We start from the raw sequence: 21,913 nt of genomic DNA, 5'->3' as shown, positions 1-21,913 counted from the left end.
AATTGGTGAAGCTCAGGCAGCCAGTCCCTCCAAAGTATTTATGCCCTGTACTAGATTTGCATTCACTCTTGGGCTACTGAAAGTCATGGGCTGGCAGTCACTACAGTTTAAATCTGGAGGATATTTGGGGGAAGGTGGATGTCAGACCCTCGCTTGACCAGTTTCCTGACAGCAGTGCCTGGAGCTGCGTTGGCCACACAGAAAATGTCCATACTGTGACATGGACTGAGGTCACACTTGCTGGGACCTCAGTTATCATGGGCTGGTTGGCAGACACGACCTCCACACCCTTCTGAGCCATGCTGTGGAGCCCTGTTGCCTTTTGAATCCATTTTATTCTGCTTGCTGTAGTTTGTATTCCAGGCAGGCTGCAATCGCTGGCTGCCCCTGTTCCCTCTCTCAGCACAGTGGATGTGAGTGGTTGTGCCTTACTGGACATACAGATACATGTGTGCCTGTGCAGAGAACGTGTGTGTGTGTCCCGAGCACGGGAATGGAAATTGAGGGAGAAACGGAATAAATAAATGGTGGAATAAAACCAAAGCAAAACAAAAATCTCTGTGTTTTTTTTTCCTCCTGGAGAAATGAAGAAGCCTGAGGAAGAATGGACAGAATTGGTAGCAGCAGGCAAAAAAAGGGATGAGAAGTCCACTGGCATTAGGACTTCAAAATTTAAACTTAATATGAGAGAGCAACTACTGAAGAACAGGGAGGAGTAGGACTTTTTGAAAAAACTCTGGGATGCAGAGGCGTGGAAACACGAGGATGTCAGGAAGCATTAGCAGGACAGAGCACATCAGGGACACGCGGGATTCAAGCCAGGAGGGTGCTGTGTGCTCAGAGCCCCAGGGCGGTGCCTGCGGCTCCCATGGGCGCCTGTCCCGCCCGTGGATCAGCGCGGGGGGCTCCGAGCGCACCGGGACACGCGGGGGGACCCGCCCGGTGCGACCCCTCCGCGCCGCCAGGGGGCGCAGCGCAGGCGCGGCCCGGCACGAACCAAACCCGCTGGGGGCGGGGGGGATGGGGGGCGTTGGGTTGTCCCATTCCTCCGCCTCCCCTGAGAACGAGCTCGCCCGGCTTCCAGCGCCACCGCGCGTGGAGCGGGAATGGGAGTGGAAGTGGGGATGGGAATGGGAAGACTGCGTTGTTCCTGCGCCCCTCGGATGAGCGCGGGAGCGGGGTGTGCGCGGGGGAAAGCAGCGGAGCGCCGCGCGGGCCGCTGCCCCCCCCCGCGGACACGCGGAGCCGTCGCTAACGAGCGGAGCCGTAGGGTCGGGGGAGGGCGATGCCAGGGATTACCCTGGGAAAGGTGACGGAGAGGGCGAGCAGGGAGAAATGGCCGCGGCCCCCGCAGTTCGGGAGAGCAGCAGTGTGCTCCGGAGCGCTGGGAAAAGCCGCCGGCGGTGGTCGGCAAGGACCGACCCACGCTGACGTGGGCGGCCTGGGCGGGAGGAGGCGGGATGGCAGTGAAGTGCTGAGCTGGGAAGGCACCACCAGAGCGGCTCGTTGGTCTAGGGGTATGATTCTCGCTTCGGGTGCGAGAGGTCCCGGGTTCAAATCCCGGACGAGCCCGCCGGGATGGGGATGCGGGAGCCCCCTTCCTACATTTTGCTGCCCCGGGACCCTCCTGCGCTTTTGCGCCTCGGGGCCTCCACGAGCGGGACCGGGGGCGCGGGGACGTCGCTCGAGCCGGTACGGCGAGCCGAGGCGGAAGGGCGAGGAGCGGCCCCGCAGCGCTGGCTCGTTGAGGAGGAAGGGGAAGGTATGCCTGAGAAAAACGGGAGTAGCGACGCCCGGTGCCAGACGAAGAGGAGCGGCCGGTCCTTGGTGAGTTCTTTAAGGTTTTTCTTGCACTAAAAAAGAACGAGTGGGTCTCGTTGTCAGTCCCCTCCGTGCCCCTTCGCTGTGTGCAAGAGCCGCTGCTGCTGCGGAGAAAATGATTAAAAAAAGAGAAAAACAGGGCTCGTCCGGGATTTGAACCCGGGACCTCTCGCACCCTAAGCGAGAATCATACCCCTAGACCAACGAGCCGCCATGTGGAGTTGTTCCTCTTGCCTGTAGAGGAACGCTGCAATGGCGCCGCGCAGCCCCTGTCCGGGACGGCTCCGGCCTGTCCCAATTCCCCTGCTGCTCCCGCCTCCTGAGGGGGCACAGCCGCTTCCCTGCGGCTGCACCTCCGGCCCGTCCCAATTCCCGCAGTGCTCCCGGTCCCTGAGGGGGCACAGCCGCTTCCCTGCGGCCGCCGGCGCTCCCCGGGCTCCTGAGGGCAGCCCCATCTCCCGGTGGGTGTGAGCTGCTCGTAGGCGGCGAGCCATGGACCGCAGCAGCCCGGCCGCAAACCCCAGCGCGGCGAGGGGAAATCCATGGTTCATTTCCATCATTTCAAACTGCACCACAGCCGGGTAGAGGTAACGTTACTTTCGTAACTTACAGATGATGATTTTATGCAGAGCTGTTTAAACAGAGAGTCTTGGAACGCTGATGTTGGCCAGGGTGGAGGTCACTGTTACCTTGGCCTTTGCCTCTCTACAGTAACAGCCTCTAAACTCATTTTGCCTACAGTCCAATATATTCCAAGAAGCTTGGGAAAAGGTAGGAGGAAGAGACAGGAAGACAAATTGTTTATATTTTATGTGCTTTCTTACGTATCAAGGTTATCAGGAAAGGCTATCATGACTGAAATTGCTCCTTAGCATCCATTCACCACTGGAATAGCTCATCTATCCCGTCCTTTTCCATCCTAAGTTTTCCTGAGAACACTCATCCTTGCATAGTGGGTGATCCAAGACATTCTTCTCAATCAAATTTATGAAAAAGCCAAGTTGTGGAAGACAAGACTGAGAGGGGATCTTGTCAATATTCATAAATACCTCAAGGGTGAGTGGCAAGAGGATGGTGCCAGGCCCTTTTCAGTGGTGCCAGTGCCAGGATGAGGAGCAGTGGCCACAAATTAAATCACAAGAAGTTCCACTCAACATGAGGTAGAACTTCTTTGTGCTAATGGGCCAGAGCACTGGAATGGCTGCCCGGGGAGGTCATGGATTCTCTTTCTCTGGAGACATTTAAACCCCACCTGGACATTTCCTTGTGCAATCTGCTCAAGGTGACCCTGCCTTGGCAGAGGGGTTGGGCTGGGCGATCTCCAGAGGTCCCTTCCAACCTCAACAACACTGACTCTGTGAAAAATAGTTCCCAAACTCTTCAAAGTCTGTATGCAATAACTGTGCTGCTGCCAGCTCTTGAGTTTTGGGAAAAACCCTGTGTTCCTGTTGAACCAAAGTAAACATGAATGTGGCATTATCTGCTAGTCACAGTTCCTCCCAACTTGCAGAAGAAAAAATATTGCTGTGAGGGACACAAAATGCTTTCTTGTACAAATAGAGCCTGGTTTTCCCCCTTTTTCTCTCATGTTCTTCTATTACTAATTCAAAGTGAGTGTGTTGGGTGGGATATTTTTTGCAGGAGTGCATATCTTCGCACACTGTACAATTCCTCTAGGACATACAGAGATGCAGGCTAAAGAAAAAACAATCAAAAACACTAAAAATGTAAAATCAGTCTAAAATTTTCTTTTCCTCCTCCTAGAAATTATTACCTCCTTTTTTTAAACACCTAAATCCTCTAAGCTACTAGAAACCTCTCCAAAACAAAGGTTAATAAGGATAACAAAGGTCTGAATTTCTAACATACACAGCAAGAAGGAAGAAGAGGCCATATATGTTCCCTGGGACAAATTAAGTTGTCCCAGCACCCTGTTTCCTCTCTGGAAGTAGCAGAAGAGAGTAATTTGATCATATCTATCTGGATAAAGAATTTTCTGCTGTAAGTAGGCCAGATATTGTCCCAGGTGTTGTGTGTACTGAACACCTGTGTTACTACACAACAAACAGGGAAGTCTGGGCTGTTCCTGTGGCAATGTAATCTCAGGGAAGGGACAATGGTAGGTGAGGGCTGTGTGTGGCCAAATCAGGTTTAGGACACAAAAAGGGAACATGTGAGCTCTGTGAAGGACAGTCAATTTGAGAATAAGAAAAATGCAATTTTTAAATTTTTTTTTTTTTTTTTAGGTTTACTATCTTGCAAAATTACCCAGAAGGGTGAAGCTTGGCCTCTTCAGAGGAGTGAACAGTTTTAAACTGTGCAGTACTGAAGGAGCTGGAGGTGAGCAGGGATCTCTGAGGACTGAGATGCTTCCATGCTGGTAAGAGCACTTCCAGCCTGCCAGGAGAGCAGTTAGGTTGGGTGAAGATTCCATGGAAAGGAAGAGCTCAGAGGAAGTATTGAGGAAAAAGGGCTTGGAATGAAAATGTTATCACTGCTTATCAGTTTCTGCCCCATTTGGAAAGCAGGGTATTGATGAATTGGCTGAAGACCCACCCACCAGGGGAGTCAAATGAGGTGCCAGCCAAACAAGGTGATATTTCCCTGTAACACAAAGAGTTGCCTGTGCTGTTGATATTTATTCCCAAGAGGTGCCCTGGATTTCTGCTAGGCTGGGTTTCTGGAAAACACGTACAGCAGTTAGATGAGGAACCAGAGCTTTCCCTTAGGGTATAAATAATGGATGCACAAGCTGTTACATTTTAAACCCCATGAGAATTTTAAGGTGGTGTCTGGCATCACAGCTGGAAAGAAAATAATCTGCCTGTGTTTTTGCAGGCTTGCTTTGTCACAGCTCAGCATGGCACAGAGTGACTTTTCCTGTGGCCTCTTTCACCTGCAGATGTGATGAGGTGTCCAGGGAGTGGCAGAGAAACTGGTGGCACAGGGATCTGGGTGAGGACCAGCACCCATGGAGCACTGGGATGAGCAGAGCACCCCAGGCTTGTGGAGCTCAGGGATGCAGTGAGCAACAGCCCTGAGACATCACTCAGCTTGTGCAACTTCTTTAAAATGCACGGTTGGGAAAACATGCATGATGAAACCACTGTGGTCCTTACGGGCCACGGTCACCCCACAGCTCCTGGTGGTTCTTGGCCGTGGGAAGCACAGCTCCACTGGAGTGCCTGTCACCTTTGTGCCTCTCAGTGAGGGTCCAGACAGGTTCAGTGCCAGCTGGAATGGTTGGTACCGTGCCTCCAAAGGCACTGGGACAAGCTTCCTGCACTGCAGGGTGAGTGTTGGGCAGCGCCAGGGCTCGGGGCAGCCCCGTGAGGAGTGGCTGAGGGAGCTGGGGATGTTCTGCCTGCAGAAAAGGAGGCTCAGGAATGACCTTGGTACCCTCTACAACCATCTGAAAGGGGCCAGGTGGGGTTTGGCCTTTTCAGCCACAGGGCAAGGAGGGCAGGGCCTCAAGCTGCACCAGGGGAGGTTCAGGTTGAACATTTGGAGGAATTTCTTCACAGAAAGGGTGATGAGACATTGGAATGGGCCACCCAGGGAGGTGCTGGAGAGGTGCTTAAGGAAAGGCGGGACGCGGCAGTCAGTGCCGTGGTCAAGTTGACGTGGTGGCGTTGGGTCCTAGGTCGGGCTGGATGCTCTCACAGGTCTTTCCCAGCCTCGGCGATCCAGTGATCCAGCGTTTCTGTGTCCCCCGGGATGCGCCGGCGGGAGCGGCCCCGCGGCGCCCGCGCCCTCCGCAGCACCGCCGGCCGACCGCGAGGGGGCGCCAGCGGCGCGCCCGGCTGAGGGGCGGGACAACGCGTTCCCTGCGTCCATAGGTCATCTGGACTTGACTGATGGCTCTCTTGTCCAATCACCTTGGAGCAGCGGGGCAGGGCGCGGGCGGGGCGAGCGCGGCGCGGGGGGTGTGTGTGATTGACGGCAGCAGCGGCCAATGGGCGGGCGGGGCAGGGGGCGGGGGGCGGGCCCCAGGGCCGGGGGCGGACAATGAGGGCGCCGCGGGGAGGCGGCGGCGGCTGGAAGATGGCGGCGGGCGGAGGCAGCGCGGGGCGGCCCTGCGCGGCGTGGCTGCTGATCGCCGCCGCCGCCCTCACCGCCGGTGAGTCAGGGACCGAGGGAGGGCCGGCCGCCCGTTCGCCCTTCAGCGCCGCTGCCGGGGCCGAGGGCGGTTCCGCGGGCAGGGCACGGCTCGGCTCTGCCGCTCGCTGCCCACCCGGTTCGGAGCCGGGCTGGCGGCGGCCGAGGACCCCCGTCCTCACCGGGGGAAGGGTCGGTGTGCCGGGACAAAGCTCCCGGAGCCGGCGTGGGCAGGGCGGGGGTGCCGCGGTGCCGGGGCAGTGATGCGCAGTGTCAGCGCTGGCTCCACAGAATCCAGGAGCTTGGGAAGGATCCCCGAGATCACGGAGCCCAGCCGGGAGCGGCCGCCGCCGTGGCTCCTTCCCGGGGGACGCGGGTGGCGTTTGCCGGGAGAGCCACGGCGTGACCGAGCCTTGGGGACGCTGGCGTTGTGGTGAATGGCTTGGCTCGGTCAGTGGTGAGGAATTTGGGTGGAGGGGAATTGTGTCAGTCGGGTGATGCGCTCATGACTCGTAGAGGTGGGGAGTGCAGAATCGCTGGACGGGTCGGGTTGGAAGGGAGCACAGTGGGGTCATCTGGTCCAGCCTCCCTGCTCGGGCAGGGTCAGCTCGGAGCACATGGCACAGCATTGCATCCAGATGGTTCTGGAATATTTCCAGCGAGGAGTACGAGGCTGTGGAGCGGTAGGAATTGCAAGAGTGATGCTTCACTTCTCTGGGCTTATGTTCTCAAAGGGTTCCATGCATCACTTGGACTCGACAAGTTACACGCATTTCCCACCCCAGCTCACTGTGTGTACATGCTGGGCATGGACAGTGAGGGAATATCCAGTATTATATGCCCCAAATGATGGATATATATCCAATGATGGATATTTTGGGTTGGCAGCACTTTCTTAGTGGATAAAACTTTGTGAAGTACCTCAGTAGGAGACATTAAGAAACCTGATGCCTCCTCGGTTCATGTGTCCAGAAAACTGTGTAAAACCATAAGTCTGTCTGGGAAGAGGTTTATTAAGAAACTGTGCTTAGTCAGGAGCTTAAAATTTCTTTCATAGAATTTTAGAATGGTTTGGGTTGGAACAAATCTTAAAGATAATCTTGTTCCAATCCCACTGTCATGGGCAGGGACATTGTCTACTAGACCAGATTGCTCAGAGCCCCATCCAGCCTGACCCTGAACACTTCCAGGGATGGAGCATCCACAAGCTCCCTGGTCAACCTGTTCCAGTGCTTCCCTACCCTTACAGCAAAGAACTTCCTCCTAATGTCAAATTCCTATTAATATTATTCCTCTTCCTAAATCTATTCCCAGAGGGCATTTGTTTAAGATGAGTGCATTTTGCAATAAAGAGGTAGAGATTGCTAAGGCTTCCTGTGTATCTTCAGAGAAAGACTTAGTATTTAGGATTAAGTAGGTAGATGTTAAATATTCATTTATTACAGTAAAACTGAGATCTTTGGAAATGCATATGAAGGCAAGAGGAGAAGGAAGCATATTTTCCCCTGACCACAACAAAAGGTACAGCTACAGTAATGCTGTGGGTTGTGGGAGATCATTGTAGAAGGTCTGAATTTATTCCTGTGTTGGCTTCTTCCCTCCTTGCACATCCTTACTCCTCCTGTCTGCTGTGGAAAGCAAGGTTTACATCTTTACGTGGGAATAAGTGATCAGAGTGCAGGCTCTTCACCTCTTTTGCATACCCAAAGGAGTTTGGTGATGAGAAGGAAAAGATGACCTTCCCCTGAGTTTGGGGTGCTAAGGAGTCCTGGGTAATCAGTGCTGTGCATTTCTTCTTGCCTGTGTCATTCAGGCTCCTGATGTTTTTTCAAGGGCCCTCTTCCCATTCCCTTTCCTCATGCTGGATTTTCCCCTCGTGAGAGGTTCAGAAATCAAGACCTGCCCTTTTTGGCAGGGGCAGGAGTGGTGTTTGCAGAGGGCTGTGCTGCTCCCTGGCTCAGGTGTGGTGTGTGATGTGCTGCACACGTGGCTGCTCCCTCTTCATCTGCTCCTGTGGCCAGGAGCCTGCAGTGAGACGGGAATATTGCTCAGGGTGCTCTGCTCTGCAGGCCCCATTAAACACCACAGCCTGCTCTGCCAAGCCTGCTTGCTTCACAGCTAGGCACAGATAACACAGTTCTAGGATTATTTTCTTGTGTGCCCCTGCATGTGTGGGGTAGGAGTTGATCTTGCTTCTTTATGCTCAGTCATCTGAAAACCCCAGTCCTTCAAGAGTGAAGGATCATTGTCAGATGTGCTGTCTGTGATTCTGGGGACATTTTGTAGCATAAGTGGTTAATCTAGGTATAATCTCTTCTGTGCATGAGCGAGCCTGGAGCAAACAGCCAAGAGTATCAAGAAAATGGAGTATTTTGCAATTGTGCATTTGTAAGCCATGTAATTATGACTTGAAGTGGTATCCTGCCTGTGTCTGACTTGAGGGTGGTGCCTCATTACTCCTGATAGTCTCAAAAATATCTAGATATTACTGCAAAGAATAACTATGATATTTTTATTTTTCTTTTTGATACCAACAAAGCTTGATCATTTTTGAAATTAATTTTCTCCTAGCACCCCTTTTATACACACTCACACAAGTGCACGTGGGCACATCCACATGGGTCAGTAACAAGCAGAGCATTGAGATGTTGAATAGTTCAAGTGCCTGTTACTGCTTGGAGCTCATTTCAGTTGCTGCTTGAAATGTTTCCTGAAAATAACAGTGTAAGTCAGGGTTGCAGTGCTCACTTGGTGCCTGTGCCAGCTTTAGTCAGAATTCCTGTAGTCAGAAGCTGTTAGTCGTTTTAAGCTCAGCCCACTGATGCTGCAGGTGGGAAAAGTGCCTTGCCTGCTCTGCTCAGTGGGTTCTGCAAAGGCAAAAGCTGCACAAACTCCCAGCTCACCTTGCTGGCAGCAGCAGCAGCAGCAAAAAGTTCTTGAGTATGTTGAAAAGTCTGTACCTTAATGTTTGGGTGATAAAATGAGGTAACATAGACAGATGCTGCTTGGCCCCAGCTACCCAGCAGACTGTCTCTGACAATTAATTGTGTGACTAATAGCATAGCTGTGTTGCCTGTTTAATGCAATTAATTAGAATGAATTGTATTAAACAGCAATTCCCCTGCCTGTCTGTGGACCCATCTTGTCCTGACTAGTGCTGGATATCCTGTGTCCCATACAGACTTGAGATGGAAGAACAAAAAAATGAAACCTGGTGTTGTCCTGTGCTGTTTGTCTCGAAAGATTGTAGTCTGAGTAGTTTCTAAAGGGTAACTGTTTTTCTGGAGAAGTGACCTATAGATCATCATCAGGTCATCTATCCAGAACTTACTGTTAGCCCCTGTAGTGGGAGTTCTCCAAGTGTGCTGTGATGTGATGTGGTTTCATCATGTATGGCATACATTAATATACCTGCATGTAGATAACAAAATTAACACCCTGGTATGCAAGAAAATGCATTTTTGAACTATTGAATGCTAACTCAGGATATCCTAGGAATACATCAGAAAGCTGGAAGCTCTGTGTGTGAAAACATTAACATCCTTATGGCATCTATCCTTTTGTTTTCTGTTTTGTTTTGTTGTGTGTGCTTTGTTTGTCTGTATTATTTCAGTGGTCTGGGTTAGTGGCACCCCACAAGAAGTGATTAGCACAATGGAGAGGATGTGAATGTCTTGTGTGAGAGAAGGCTGTGCCAGGAGAGGACAAGAAGTTTTGAACTGGCTTTATTGCCAGCAAAGAGACTTGGGGAGCTCTAACTGCAGTGATTCACTGTTATCTCCAACAGCAGTCATGTGGAAAAGCAAGTGTTTACTCAGATTAGGGTTTAACAGTAAGCAGTACCCACAGCACAGATGATGTGGCAATGCATCCTAAGGCAGGGTAAACACCAGTACTTTTTGCTGAGCAGGTTGAAAGAAAGTTTTTGCCTCACAATCTCTTTTATCTTTAAAGGGCTATTCTGTTACTTGTCCTGAATAAGCTTTTTTTAAAAAAAAAAAACCTGGAAAATGTTTATATCAAATAAATGTATTGGTACTAATCTGGGACAGAATTAATTTTGGATGGTGCTAAGTTTTGGACATCTGGTGAAAAGAGCCTCCATAACAATGTTTTGCATTGGTTGCTTGTTTTGCATTGGCTTGCACACCCCAAGGCCTCTTTTGTTTGTCACCCCTCCCTGCCAGCAGATGGGCTGGGGGGGCACCACAGCAGGCATGGTCAGCAAGGAAAGCTGGGAAAAGGAGGAAGGGGCTGCTTGGAATTACAGCATTTGTCTTCCAGGTCACTGTTATGCCTGACAGAGCCCTTCCTTCCTGGAGGTGGTGACCGCCTGCCTGCTGATGGAAGCTGATGGGTGATGCCTTGTGCTTTCCCTGTTAGACTGTTTTAATCTTAACCCTCGAGTTTTGCACTTTTACACTTCCAGTTCCCTCCCTGGTCTCGCTGGGGGTGTGAGTGAGGGGCTGTGCAGGGCTGAGCTGCCTGCTGGGGTTTGCCCCCAGTCCTTGTACATTGTTCCCTTTGCCTGCTGTGCCTCAGCTCCTGCATTTTTATGTGTCTGTTGAGTTGGCACTTTGCACTCAGTGCTGCTGCTGCTGGATTTTGGCTTAAAGTGCATGAGGAGAGCTGGAAGGCTGTAGTTGTTCTTGTGAGCTCCCTTTCCTCCAGCCCTGCAGAGAAAGATGCTTTGTGGTACATTTACTGATGTTTTACATACTGGTGTTAAGGGGCATGAAGGGAGCTTGCCTGGAAACACTGGTTGTACCCTACCTTTTGTGTTTCAAAGCAGATTGAGATTCTGATCCTTAAGGGAGGGTTAAACTCTGGGCAGTGTAGCAGTTGTCAGTGCTTGGTGGTGCTTTCAGCTCATGAGGTGGAGGTAAATCAGGGCAGGTCATCTCCAGGTGGGTGAAATGGCCATTGCTGGAGGCATTTACTGTTGGCTGCAAGCCACCTGTTATTCAGTAACTTGTTTTTGTAATGTGGGCAAGTGAAAGGTGGTGATCAGGGCTCCCACTTGGTAGTAAATTCCATAAAGCTGCATGTGCAGCAGGAGTTTTGGAATCTGACTGGTTTCTGTGTCAGGAGGTGTTGAGATCAAGGTCTGGCAGGGTGGAAGGCACTGCTCCAGTCCAAGGGATGGCTGTAGAAATCACCACACGTGTAAACTGGGAAGGTGATGTAGTGTGCTATGAGGAAGGCCATAAATTCTTCACAAAGGAAGTGTTCCTGGGAAAAAGCAGCTGAATAGGCTCCAGCTTGGTGCTTCCTAACCCTCCTCAGTTGTACAAACAGTGTACAGTGGACTGGGCTAGGGTGTTGGTCTGGTTTGAAAGCAAACAATGGTGAAAGGGCTGTTTTGAACACAGATGAGTTCCTGATCAGATTCATCTCATTCTGACTGTGCATGTGAGCTATTTAAATTGGCACCACCACTGACAAATTCTTGTGGAACAATGCTTTGAAATATTTAGCATGGGCTTTTCCTTCTGGTTTTGTGGTTGTGCTGCTGCAGGTTATAGCTGGTTATGAGTTTGCTCAGCAGTTCAGTAGCAAGTAAATGTGAGATTGCTGCAAGCTTGGTGCCAGAGCTGGCTGCAGATGCTCAGCAGTCCATGGATCAGTAAGGAATCTGGTCCTCCAAGGGCTTTGGATTGGCTTGAACTGCTGAAGTAAGCTCTAGTCACACCAGAACAGATTGGCTGCATGAATACCCTCTCAGCTGAGGAGGGTGATCACTTCAGTGATGTAATTTCATTTTTCTTACTGCTCAGTTAAATGGTAGCATTTTATTTAAGAGGTTTTAATTGAGTCTCTCTGTATACAGGGAAAAAATTCTGTGCTCGCTTGGCAAGAGATGGGCATGATTCTGGTTCAGGAATGATGGCAGGTGGGAGTGAATGCTCATGGAATGCTAATGATACCTTGGATGGTGCAAAGTGCAGCTTTTGCAGATGTTTCTTGCTGTGTATGGACTGAGCTGGTTGCAGCTTTGTGAATTGGTTACTGTAAAAGGGTCAGGAAAAGGGCAGCTCCCTATGTCTGATGTGTAGGCTTTGCACTGTGTGTCCCCATGAACATACAGTGTATCCACATCCTTTGTGTATCCACTGCCTGGTTTGTTTTGGAAATTGGTGGTTCCCATGCTGCTAATGATGGATTTTGTCAAAAAGATGCTGCATGCCATCAGCAGTTGGCAACATGACTGATGTTTTTAACATAATTTCACTTGAGATGGTATTAATAACCCAAAAAAGAAAAAAGCCTGGAGGGAAGCTTTTGTCCCAGCCAGCAATATGTCAGTCTCTACTGTCCACTCCATGGATTTGGGTTTTGCTGTTGTTTGGTTGTGGTTTTTTAGTCTACAACTTCTGATCCTTAATACTCTCATTTTCTTAGTAGTTGTGACAGTTTTAGTGGATTGCTATAGCAATTTTAGGAAATGCTTGTGATGGTGGGATGCTTTTTTTATTCTCTCTGCCATGTGTTGAGATGTTTTCTCAGTTCCTCTCAGATCTTTAGCTAAGTAAGCTTCATTCCCTATTTGTGGGGAAAAATCTGGTGTATTTCAAGGAGACTTTTCTGTCTTTTCTGGCTTTCTGTAATCTGTGTTCCCATTTTCTGGCATCTTTACTTGTGTCCAGAAAATAATGTGCTATGTTTTTAAGTGGCTCTGTTGGTATTGCAGGCTTAGAGGTAGAAGAGCTGCCATCAGCTGTTCCAGGTACCCTTTGCACTTTGAACAGCTTTACTTAACTTGCCCCCTTTGGGTTCTCCACTCTTTTGGTTTGGCTTTGTCAACAAGAACTGTTTACTTGCATTGCAGCTCTTGTAAACTTACTTGGGCATGGAAGGAAAACCACTTCAGGGCTGTTGAGCAGAAAAATGCAATGTGTGGTTTGGAAAGTACCTGAGCTGCTGGTTGGTGTCCCAGCCTGCAGCACAGGCAGGGGAGTGTTTGTTGCTGTGTGATCCCCAGGGAAAAGCACTGGAAGTAACCACAAGTTACTTGCCTCGAGACTGAGTATCTGCCCAAACCTGACATGTGAGTGGTGCTGTAACAGGAGCATGAAGCTGTGCAGCTACACTGCTTGTTCATGGTTCTGAGCACCTTTACAAGCATCTCTGTTTTATGAGATGAGAGAGTTGAGAGAGTGATGTAGCAGTGAAATTATTTCCTCAGGACTGAACAAGAAATCTGTTGCCTGGCAAGGGAGTTCAGGCACTTTTTGCTGTTTCTCATTCTGCTAATTTCTGGTTAAAGCATGGGCTTTGAAAGTAAATCTCAGCATAGTTTTTTTTTGCTGCTCCCTGGCAGAACAATGAGCAGCTCTGCGTCATATGGATGAGAACATGCCAAAAGCTGACCCTGAGGTGTGGGAGGAGAAGGAAGTACCAAAGTTTGGTGGCTCTGGAGATTTGTCTTTTAAGTCCTGTCAGAGTAGGTGCATGGAGGTATGGAGGGCTGAGATACATGGATGTTATTATCTGCTTTGACAGCTTAGCCACAGCCTGCTCAAGACTTCTCAGAGAAACTGCTTTCCTTTCACTTGGGGTGACAAGATGCTATTTTTTTCCCTCATTGTTGAGTCAGGCAGTGCTTTGCTGCATGTGCAAAGAGGCCAGGAGAAAGTGAATGTTTCTTTAGCAGATGCTTGTCTCTGCTTGGGGGATGAAGGTTTCCAGCAGCATGGTGACAGGAGGTGGTAGGTGTTCATGGGCTGGGTGTCACAGCTGTGCTTTCTGGTTCCTGGAGCTGCAGGAATGTGTTACTGGAGACAGGAAGCTCTGTTTCCTCCAGCAGCCTGGGTTACCTGACAAGATTGGCAACCTGGGGAGATGCTGTGGCAGCAGCTAAAAGCTGTTCTGGTGAACTGGCATTTGAGAGTGAAATTTAACTCTTCTGTCCTCCTTCGAGGCAATGGAATTTAGTTTTTGTTGCTTTGAAACTTAGATTTGGTTGGTGTGACTCTGTCTAGTCATGGTTTCTGTAGCTGTTTTCCTTTGTGTCCTGTGTAAATGTATGGAGTGCAGACATAAAGACCATGGTGACAGGGGGCCTGCAGGGACAGTCTCCATGAGGAGGGGCTGGACACATGTGGCCTCTCAATACCTGTGTGGTGTTGTCCTTGTGAAGTACACCATGGCTTGCTCCTGGGTGGAAGGCATGGGTTCTGCTTTTCTGTCAAGGCTAAATGATGTGAAGGAACTCTTTGTGTGGAAGTTCTGTCCAGCATCTGGGTGCTTTAACAGATCTTGTGCAGTTTCACAGGAACAATTTTGGCATGTCTACTGTCTACTAAGGCAGGAAAGCCAAGGCTTCTCCACCAGGTGTTTTATCCACAGTGAAGAAATGGTCTGGGGGGACATAAGTGCCTGTGGTTGCAGTTGGGGGCTGTAACTTTGTTCTGGCTTTCTGGGGTGTTTTGTAGGGGTCTGGCTGCTGTTGTTTCATGCTGATTGTACAGGGCAGCTGCTTCGTGGGGGAAAGGACTAAATGCCATGCAACCCTAGTTGAGAATGCTGTCAACAGGAGGTGTTTCACAAGACACTTGACATTGAGTAAGAGTATTTGTTAATGAAAGCACCGATTCTCAAGTGTGTATTGTTTTTGTGACTTTAGGCCCTTAGAAAAAAGCACATCCTTCTTTCTGATGAAACTTCTGGGCTGCTGGGGAGACCAGAGTGAAGATAATGAAACCCTGAATTTTCTGAAAGACGCTGAAACACTGAATGTTGTCAAGACCTCACATCCATAAGCGACTTCATTTATAAATTGTATACATGGCTGTACTACCAGGTGCCTTTAAGATAAGCAAAGCAAGTTGCTTGTATTAATTAATAAACTGATGATTGGCCATTTCAAAAAGAGGGGAATAACACTCTTGCTGGAGTAGGATGGGAATGGTAGCAGCCATAAGCATCCTGTATTTAGCAGTGTGAGGAAAGTTTCCATGTGGGCTGTGTTTGTGCTGGTAGAAATAACATGCCTGTGATTACAGGGCTAGCTGTTTGTGTTCTTGGTTTGTTAGGTCTCTTAGTGATCAAATTGAGTTGAATGCAGGGGAATTGAGTTTATTTTGGTGTGTTCACAGTATTAATTAAAATAATGTTTTCATTGGATCCATAATCTCAGTAGAAACAGTGGTCTGCAAAGAAGTTTTAATTATCTACGTGTAAATTAGTGTAAAACTTTGGTGCACAGAAGAATTTCTTTGTGATATGCTACCAAACCAAATGGTCAACCATATTTCTACATAAAAATGTAGAATAAAAACAATTCTTGCCCAAAATATTTACAAAAAAAATCACGGAGGCAAGTGCTAGCAACCAGGGAGTACAAGTAAAAGTAGGAAAAGATGAGTTCAGTTTTAAAAGGTGTTGATCTCCAAGCACTGGCAGCTTAGGCACTGTTGGATTCATACAGATGCAGTTACCACTTGCTTTGGGGGGCTCCAAGGAAGTGAAAGGATTTTGCAGGTTTTGAGCAGATCCTCCCAAGCCTGAGGGACAGCATTTAGGAGGAGGTGCTACAGTTAGGATTTGAAAAGTTTTGGATGAGACCAATACTATAATGTGGTTGGGGACAAGAGTGTGTTCATACTGAAACAGGGATGGGTGCTTGGTGTCATTCCCACTAGCAGTGATCTTGCACATGTGATGTCACCCCTGGAGCAGCTTGGTTACCAGGAGCTGCAGCACTTACTGCTCTGGCACTGTCTGTTGGGGCACCCAAGACAGAGTATTTTGGATCTGATTAGCATAAGAGATCTGATCATCAGGATGCCTTGGCAAGAACAGAGCTTTGAAGACTGAATCAAGACTGGCTGACAGGAAAGAAGATTGAATCAACTTCTGCAAGCAAGAGGTGTTGCAAAATGTGTAAGTTTATTTATGTAATGATCAACCCAATCATTGTAGTAAAAAATTACTAGCCTTCCTAGAATAGTATATGAACATGTGTAGTTCACAGTAAATTTGGATTTTGATCACCAGTCAGTCTTTCTCATCATGACCAATAACTGTCCATCTGTCCAGAGCAAAAAGGACATCACAATAATGAAGGCCAAGGTACAAACTGGAGGTTTTACTCTGGTGTCAGCTGAACAGGTGACTGGAAACTCTGAAAGACTCTGCCTTGACCTGGGAAGAGTTCAAAGTCAGAAGTGCTGCACAGGTGTTGAGTTGGAGAGACACATGGCAGGTCCATGGTGGTAAAAGCAGTTGTGGAGGGCTCTGAGCTCTGCTTTAGTCCCATTTAGTGTGAGCTGACAGCACTGACAAAGATGTCAGTCTGAGGCTGTTCTTAGAGCATAAGGAGACAGATCCTGAGCAGAGACACAGATCTGAGCAGTCAGTGCAGGGATGGGAGCTTGAACTTGTTGGGCAGATGAGGTCTCTGAGGCAAGATACTGAGCAAAGAGAGACCTGAGAGTAGAGAGAACATTGGTGAAGAATGAAGATCTGTGGTGGAAAAATAAGAAAAGATCAGTAAGTTAGTAGGAATATGAGTGAACAACACTAGAGATTTAAAATAAATGGCTGAAGAGGCACAGGTGGTTTTTTTTTTCAAATTATTTTGATGATAGGTGAGAAAATGAGAGCCATTTTTCTGCTGAAAAGAATAAAAGCAACTGAAGGCTAAATGAGATGTTCAGAAGGAAATAGTGGAGCTATGGGCAGTTGGACAGGGTGATGGGATCAAGGAGGATGCATGGGAGAAGAGCAAATATTTATTTTTGCTCTTTGTACCTTGATGACCTTCCCTTCCTAAAGCACTCTTCTCTCTCAGACAGTTTCCTGTGATCATTTTTTCCTCTTGAGAGGAACTAAGGCTGAGTAAGCTTGAGGAATAGAGCAGTAGCTAAGTGTGACTGAAATATGACTCAAAATTCAACTTTCTCCAACTGGAATATTTATATGGGTGTAGGAGCTGGAAGGTGGATGTAATCCTGGTAAATGTGCAAAGAGGAGGAAAAGAGCTAGAGCTGGAGATGATCCATGTGGATTTTATTATGACAGAGGAGGCCAAAGAGTTCAAGGCAGTGGGAACAGCCACCATATCAGTAAAAGTATGGGATCAGAGGGCTGAGGGTGAACAACTGACAAATCTTGAGGTCTCTCTGCCAAATAGTCAGGTTATGATTTAAGGAGCCTGTGTCTCATGCTGTAAGGCAACAGAAGCAGGAAAACAATTTTTGAAGCCGTGAAAGAGGCAGAGGGGAGAAATCAGCAAAGAGGAACATTAAATTGAGCCAGCAATAGGACAGATGAAAATTAAACTTGATAACTTGATAGAAATATGTGTACAGGATTACACAGTTCCTTCCTCCCCAGACTAGGGAAGAAGTAGGGAGAAGTCCTTTTTTTTTGGTTTTTTTTTTTTTTTGCTTCACTACAGTTCTAGTGAGAACAGTGACTTCTTTAGATTAGGCAGATCTGTGCTACCCACTGCCTGTGTGTGGCAAGGAGTTCTCTGTACCGTGTACAAGCAGACAGTGTCTGTGCAGGCTCTTTTCTTCCTACACGAATACTGAGGGCATCTTGCTTATTTTATGGTTGAAAGAGAGGTTTGTTCTGTGGTTTGGACTTACTACAATGGATTTTATTTTATTTTTCTTTTCTACACTATTAGCTGGAAAAAATACATAAAGCACAGCAGCTCTCAGTTCATTTAATTTGGTTGCTAGAAGTCTTTGTATGTTCCAAATAAATGTTTGGTAGTTGTTTTACAAGAGAATATTTTTTGGCCCATAGTCAGAGTATGTACAAGAGAAAGGAAGCTCTGAAAAAACCTCATGAGGAAAATTCACCATCCCTACTCCCCACCCCCTTTGGGTGCTTTTTCTCTTGGAAATGAGAGCAGTGATGAGAGGAGAATCTTGAGGTATCAAGAGAGAACCTGATGGGACAGAGGAGTTAGTGAATTTTGGAAGTGAACAGTGTGGGGTCTGAGCAGCAGAATTAATGAATGGTTTCTTCTGGTTTTGGTTATTGCAATTACTGTGATGTGCTCCTCCCACCCCTGCTTGCATGCCCATTCTGTCAGGTGTTTGCTGTCCAACTTCTGAGGGCTGCAGAGCTGCTTGCTGTCACTGACTAAAAACTCAAACTTCATGTTTTAAGGACTAAGGTAGGTGAGTATTGGTGATCATGAGAGACAGGGGACTGAGTGGTGATCAGAATCCAAATTTATTGTGGACTACATATGCTTATATGCCATCTAGGAAGGCTAGTAATTTTTCACTACAATGATTGGTTAGTCATCCCATAAATAAACTCATACAGTTTGCAACATGTCTTGCTTGCAGAAGTTGATTCAGTCTTCCTGCCAGCCAATCTTGATTCAATCTTCTGGTAGTCTTCAAAGCTCTGTTTGTTCTTGCCAAGGCATCTTGATTATCAAATCTTCTATGTTAATCAGGTCCAAAGTACAACAGGTGGGTTTTTCTTTTCTTTAGTTTATCTGAACAGTCTTCAACTTGCATCCTTCTGTTTGGTCTGCCTAGTATGAGCTACTTTATTCAAAACTGAGAAGCAAATCAGCTGAAGTACTGATGGAGCAGGAAGGTTTGTTCTGCTGTTCTAACAAGGGGATTTAAGGTGCTTCAGCCCAGAAACATAGACTCCTATGAACAGAAGTAGATTGCTGTTACCATCTCTGTGCTGAAAATCATAGTTTAATAAAAATCAAAACTTACATTTGAGGTACCAGGAACACACATTTCATATGCACCCACCTGCACTGACCTGACATGATTTTTGCTTTCACGTGGATGTGACATGAGCACTGACATTCTCTTGTGATGTCCCAAGATCATGCTTTGCTTTTCTACATAAATCTGAATGAATGTAGAGATGTATCTGTGTAAATCTAGATAGGGATAGTGCCTTGGCAGTGTAGAAGGTGCTAGATAAAGCATATCTTCAACATGTTTTCTAAATCATCATGAATATGACTTGTTAGGAAAACTACCAGTGCAAGCACAATATCAACACTGATTACTTTAAATTTAGGGGGTGGTTGTGGTCTGCTTGCTGTGCAGAAGGTAGAAAAAAATTAAACTACTCTTGTGCTTCTGAACTATAACAGAGATTATTTGTGAGGCCTTGCACATGCAGACCTGGGAGCATGGCAGAGAGCAGGAGTAGAGGCATAGCTGTAAGTGAGAGAAGTTTGCTCCTCAGCTTTCTGGAGGTGAGCCTTTGTTTTACCTACAGCTAGGAAAATCTGGAGATGTGAAACAAGATGTGTGCCAGAAAGGAAACTGAGTAATAGCTGGGCCAGGCTGTTAGTTCCTCTGATGAGGCTTAATTATTACAATGCCTGCTGTCAGCTGGTACGAAAAAGCATTAAACTCATCCCTTGCACCATAGAATTGACTTCCACAAAGTGTTGTAGGGGAAACATCTGTGAGTGGAAAACATCCTGTCACAGATAATACAAGGAAGGAGAAGTGAATGTGCTTGGCCTACTCTGTACTTGTTTGATTGCAGGTATAATGCAATGTCTGTGCAGTCACCCGACGCAGGAGTTACTGATGCCTCTTGTCTCCTGCCCCTGTAGGCAGTGTGATGTGAACTTGCTCGTTCTCAAAGCAGCACTGATGTGTCTTGTTCTCCTCCTTTCTTCCCTTTGCCATGCAGTGCAAGTGTCAGCAGTGGAGGTGAACACCCCGGAGGAGATGTTTGTGGAGAACGGGACGGACGCCAAGCTGCCGTGCACGTTCACATCCGTAGAGGTGATCAGCAGTGCAGCATCTGTGTCCTGGAGCTTCCAGCCAGAGGGAGCAGCCACTCGTATCTCAGTAAGCAATGGCTGGAGGGGAGCACACCTGGGAGGGGAGGCTGGCATAGCTGAGCTCTGGTCTTCTGGTTGGTGCTAAGGAGGAAGCAGATATGGATTGGACCCTCCTTCGTGGGCCTTATCTCCATCGCTGTGATTTTAGGGAGCTTTTATAGTGCTGTATGAAAATATTGCTAGATCTCTGCCAAGACTGCAGTGGGCAGTGACCACAGAATATTCTAGTTACTCTGTTATTCTTAAAAGAGGGATGTTGACATGGAAGCTGTACGTTATGAGGTAGATGAGCATCTAGGAATCTTGTAAATCCTCCATCCTTTTGCATTTGGCTGAACATAGCAGTCAGAGAATTTGCATTACCTCTGTAATTGCAGTCCTGCATTGTGTATTGTTTGTTTTGCTTGTGTACTGTATAGCCTCTGTTTGAGAGGGTTTAAAGTAAGACCAGTCTCCCTGGTTTCAGAAAAGAATTGAATAGCTCAAATCAGGAAGCAGTTATATCCTCATATTATAGTTACTTGACGAATGAAAAATCAGGCTAGCAAGGAACTTAGGCAAATAATATTTGTCATGGCTCAGTTCCTGTATATTGGGCCCAAGGGGGCTCATATCCTTTGGATGTAAATCTTCAAAGAAATGGCTTTGGTAGGTTGATAGCTGTCTTCTTCCTCTCCTTCCTCAGACACTTGTGCTTCTTTCTTGTTCCTTGTAGTGAATGAGAATTTAGAGGAAGCAGAACATGGAACTCTGGGACGCCTTTGAAGATGTGGGGACAGCAGGTTGCTCAGCCTGTTTGTGTTTGTCTCCCTCCCTCTGCCACAGACATGAGCTCATGTAAACTCTAGGAGCTCTTCAGTGCTCAGAGATGGTCAAAACCAGTGTGTGAGCATCTTGCTCGGTGTACAGAGTTCTGAAGGACAAGCTTCTGAATTCTCAGTGAAGTAAATATTTAGTTTTGAAGAGGGAGCTCTTCCCAACTCCAAAGCAGGAGCTGGGGAGAAGTAAGGGAAGTGGGGCACATTTCCTGCCAGTGCTGGACAGGATGGGTGAAGAGAAGCCATCTGTTGGTGCATTTCCGCTCCCCATATATCCTGTTCTGCCGTTCCCTTTCTGCATCACTGCTCACTTGTAGGAATACAGCTTCAGCACATAACATTGTTTTTGGAATTGAAGTCAGTTCTGGTGTTCCACCTGGATGTAGCCATCAGCACAACTGAAAGAAAAGCAAATTTTCTTTGAGCTGCAGGGACCCAGCATAATTTGATGTCAATTCCCTGTTTCTTTGGAGGGTCTGGGGAAGTGTAGAGGGGATGTTTGTTTATGAGCCTGAGTCATGGCGTTGCATAGCTTGGTGGGTGTGAATTTGAAAGACCAATCTCATGCTCAGCTTATGTCTGAGGTAAGCCCATGCTTCTCTTTACAAGGGTGATCTGTGTCCCTTTGGAATCACACTGGCAATCTTGTGGCCATGTGGTGAAGCTGCCTCGACTGGGAGCTTCTCCTGCTTGTCCCCTCCCCTCACCACATGTTCCAAAGGCTCATCTCACTCCACCACAGGCAAGGGATGGCTTCAGGCACTTCACTTCTGTTTCAGGACATGTTTTACTTTGTGATTTCTCCTCCCCCAGGTCAGGACATCTAGAGAGCTGAGGAATCTGCCTCTGGCATTTTAGACTTCAGTGGGATGGCTTCCCCTGTGCACAGGGGTGTGGTAATGCAGTGCTGCTGTGTTAAAGGTTACAATCCAGCTGGAAAAGCTGCAGACTGATGCAGGGTCCCTCCAAAATGTTGACAGCTGGCTGTGTGCTTGCCAGCTTTCCACCACATGAAATACTTCATTGAATTTATGTTAATCTGTAGACAACAAATAAGATTGCCTGCAAGTCGGACAGATGGCCATGATGTGCACATACCTGATCTGAACAAGATTTGTGCTGCCAAGTGATAAGGCCTGATATTCAGACTGCAGGTCTGATAGAGAGGGTGTTGGAATAGCAAACCTGAGATCAAGGGCAGGAAAAAGGATAGAAGGTGACTTGAATGGAAATATGGGGCAGTAGGCAGGCTGTTCTGTGGCAGAGCCACTGCTTTGTAAATAAGGCAGGAGGAAGAGGAGGCTGGAATATTGTCCTGAATTTCTTTCATTGTTCTCTGGAGACTGAACTGAAGGGAATTCAGCTTGATTCC

At 47.8% G+C, this 21,913-nt stretch overlaps 1 protein-coding gene and 2 non-coding genes across 4 annotated transcripts in view; 2 read left to right on the top strand and 1 right to left on the bottom strand.

Annotated features, from left to right (window-relative positions):
• The first annotated feature begins 1,500 nt into the window (after positions 1-1,500).
• TRNAP-CGG (transfer RNA proline (anticodon CGG)) lies at positions 1,501-1,572 on the top strand. Its single transcript has one exon. It is a non-coding gene; the product is annotated as a tRNA-Pro (tRNA).
• Positions 1,573-1,959: 387 nt separating this feature from the next.
• On the bottom strand, positions 1,960-2,031 carry TRNAP-AGG (transfer RNA proline (anticodon AGG)). Its single transcript has one exon. It is a non-coding gene; the product is annotated as a tRNA-Pro (tRNA).
• Positions 2,032-5,864: 3,833 nt separating this feature from the next.
• Positions 5,865-21,913, top strand: part of MPZL1 (myelin protein zero like 1) — a 33,431-nt gene continuing 17,382 nt past the window's right edge. Inside the window, exons 1-2 of one of the 2 annotated variants that reach the window (XM_054270351.1) lie at positions 5,865-5,941; positions 19,570-19,730. In XM_054270351.1, the coding sequence (XP_054126326.1) occupies positions 5,866-5,941; positions 19,570-19,730 (237 nt within the window). In that variant the 5' untranslated portion in view covers position 5,865. Of the gene's footprint in view, positions 5,942-19,424; positions 19,731-21,913 lie in introns of those variants that run through there. The other variant, XM_054270352.1, reaches the window with a different exon arrangement.

This window comes from Melozone crissalis, unplaced genomic scaffold (assembly GCF_028551555.1).
Source record: "Melozone crissalis strain CALT ecotype California unplaced genomic scaffold, PUWL_Pcris_2 ptg000009l_1, whole genome shotgun sequence".
Classification (NCBI taxonomy): Eukaryota; Metazoa; Chordata; class Aves; order Passeriformes; family Passerellidae; genus Melozone; species Melozone crissalis.
The sequence above is the reverse complement of the archived record's forward strand: the minus strand, read 5'-3'. Positions and strand labels throughout refer to the sequence as shown.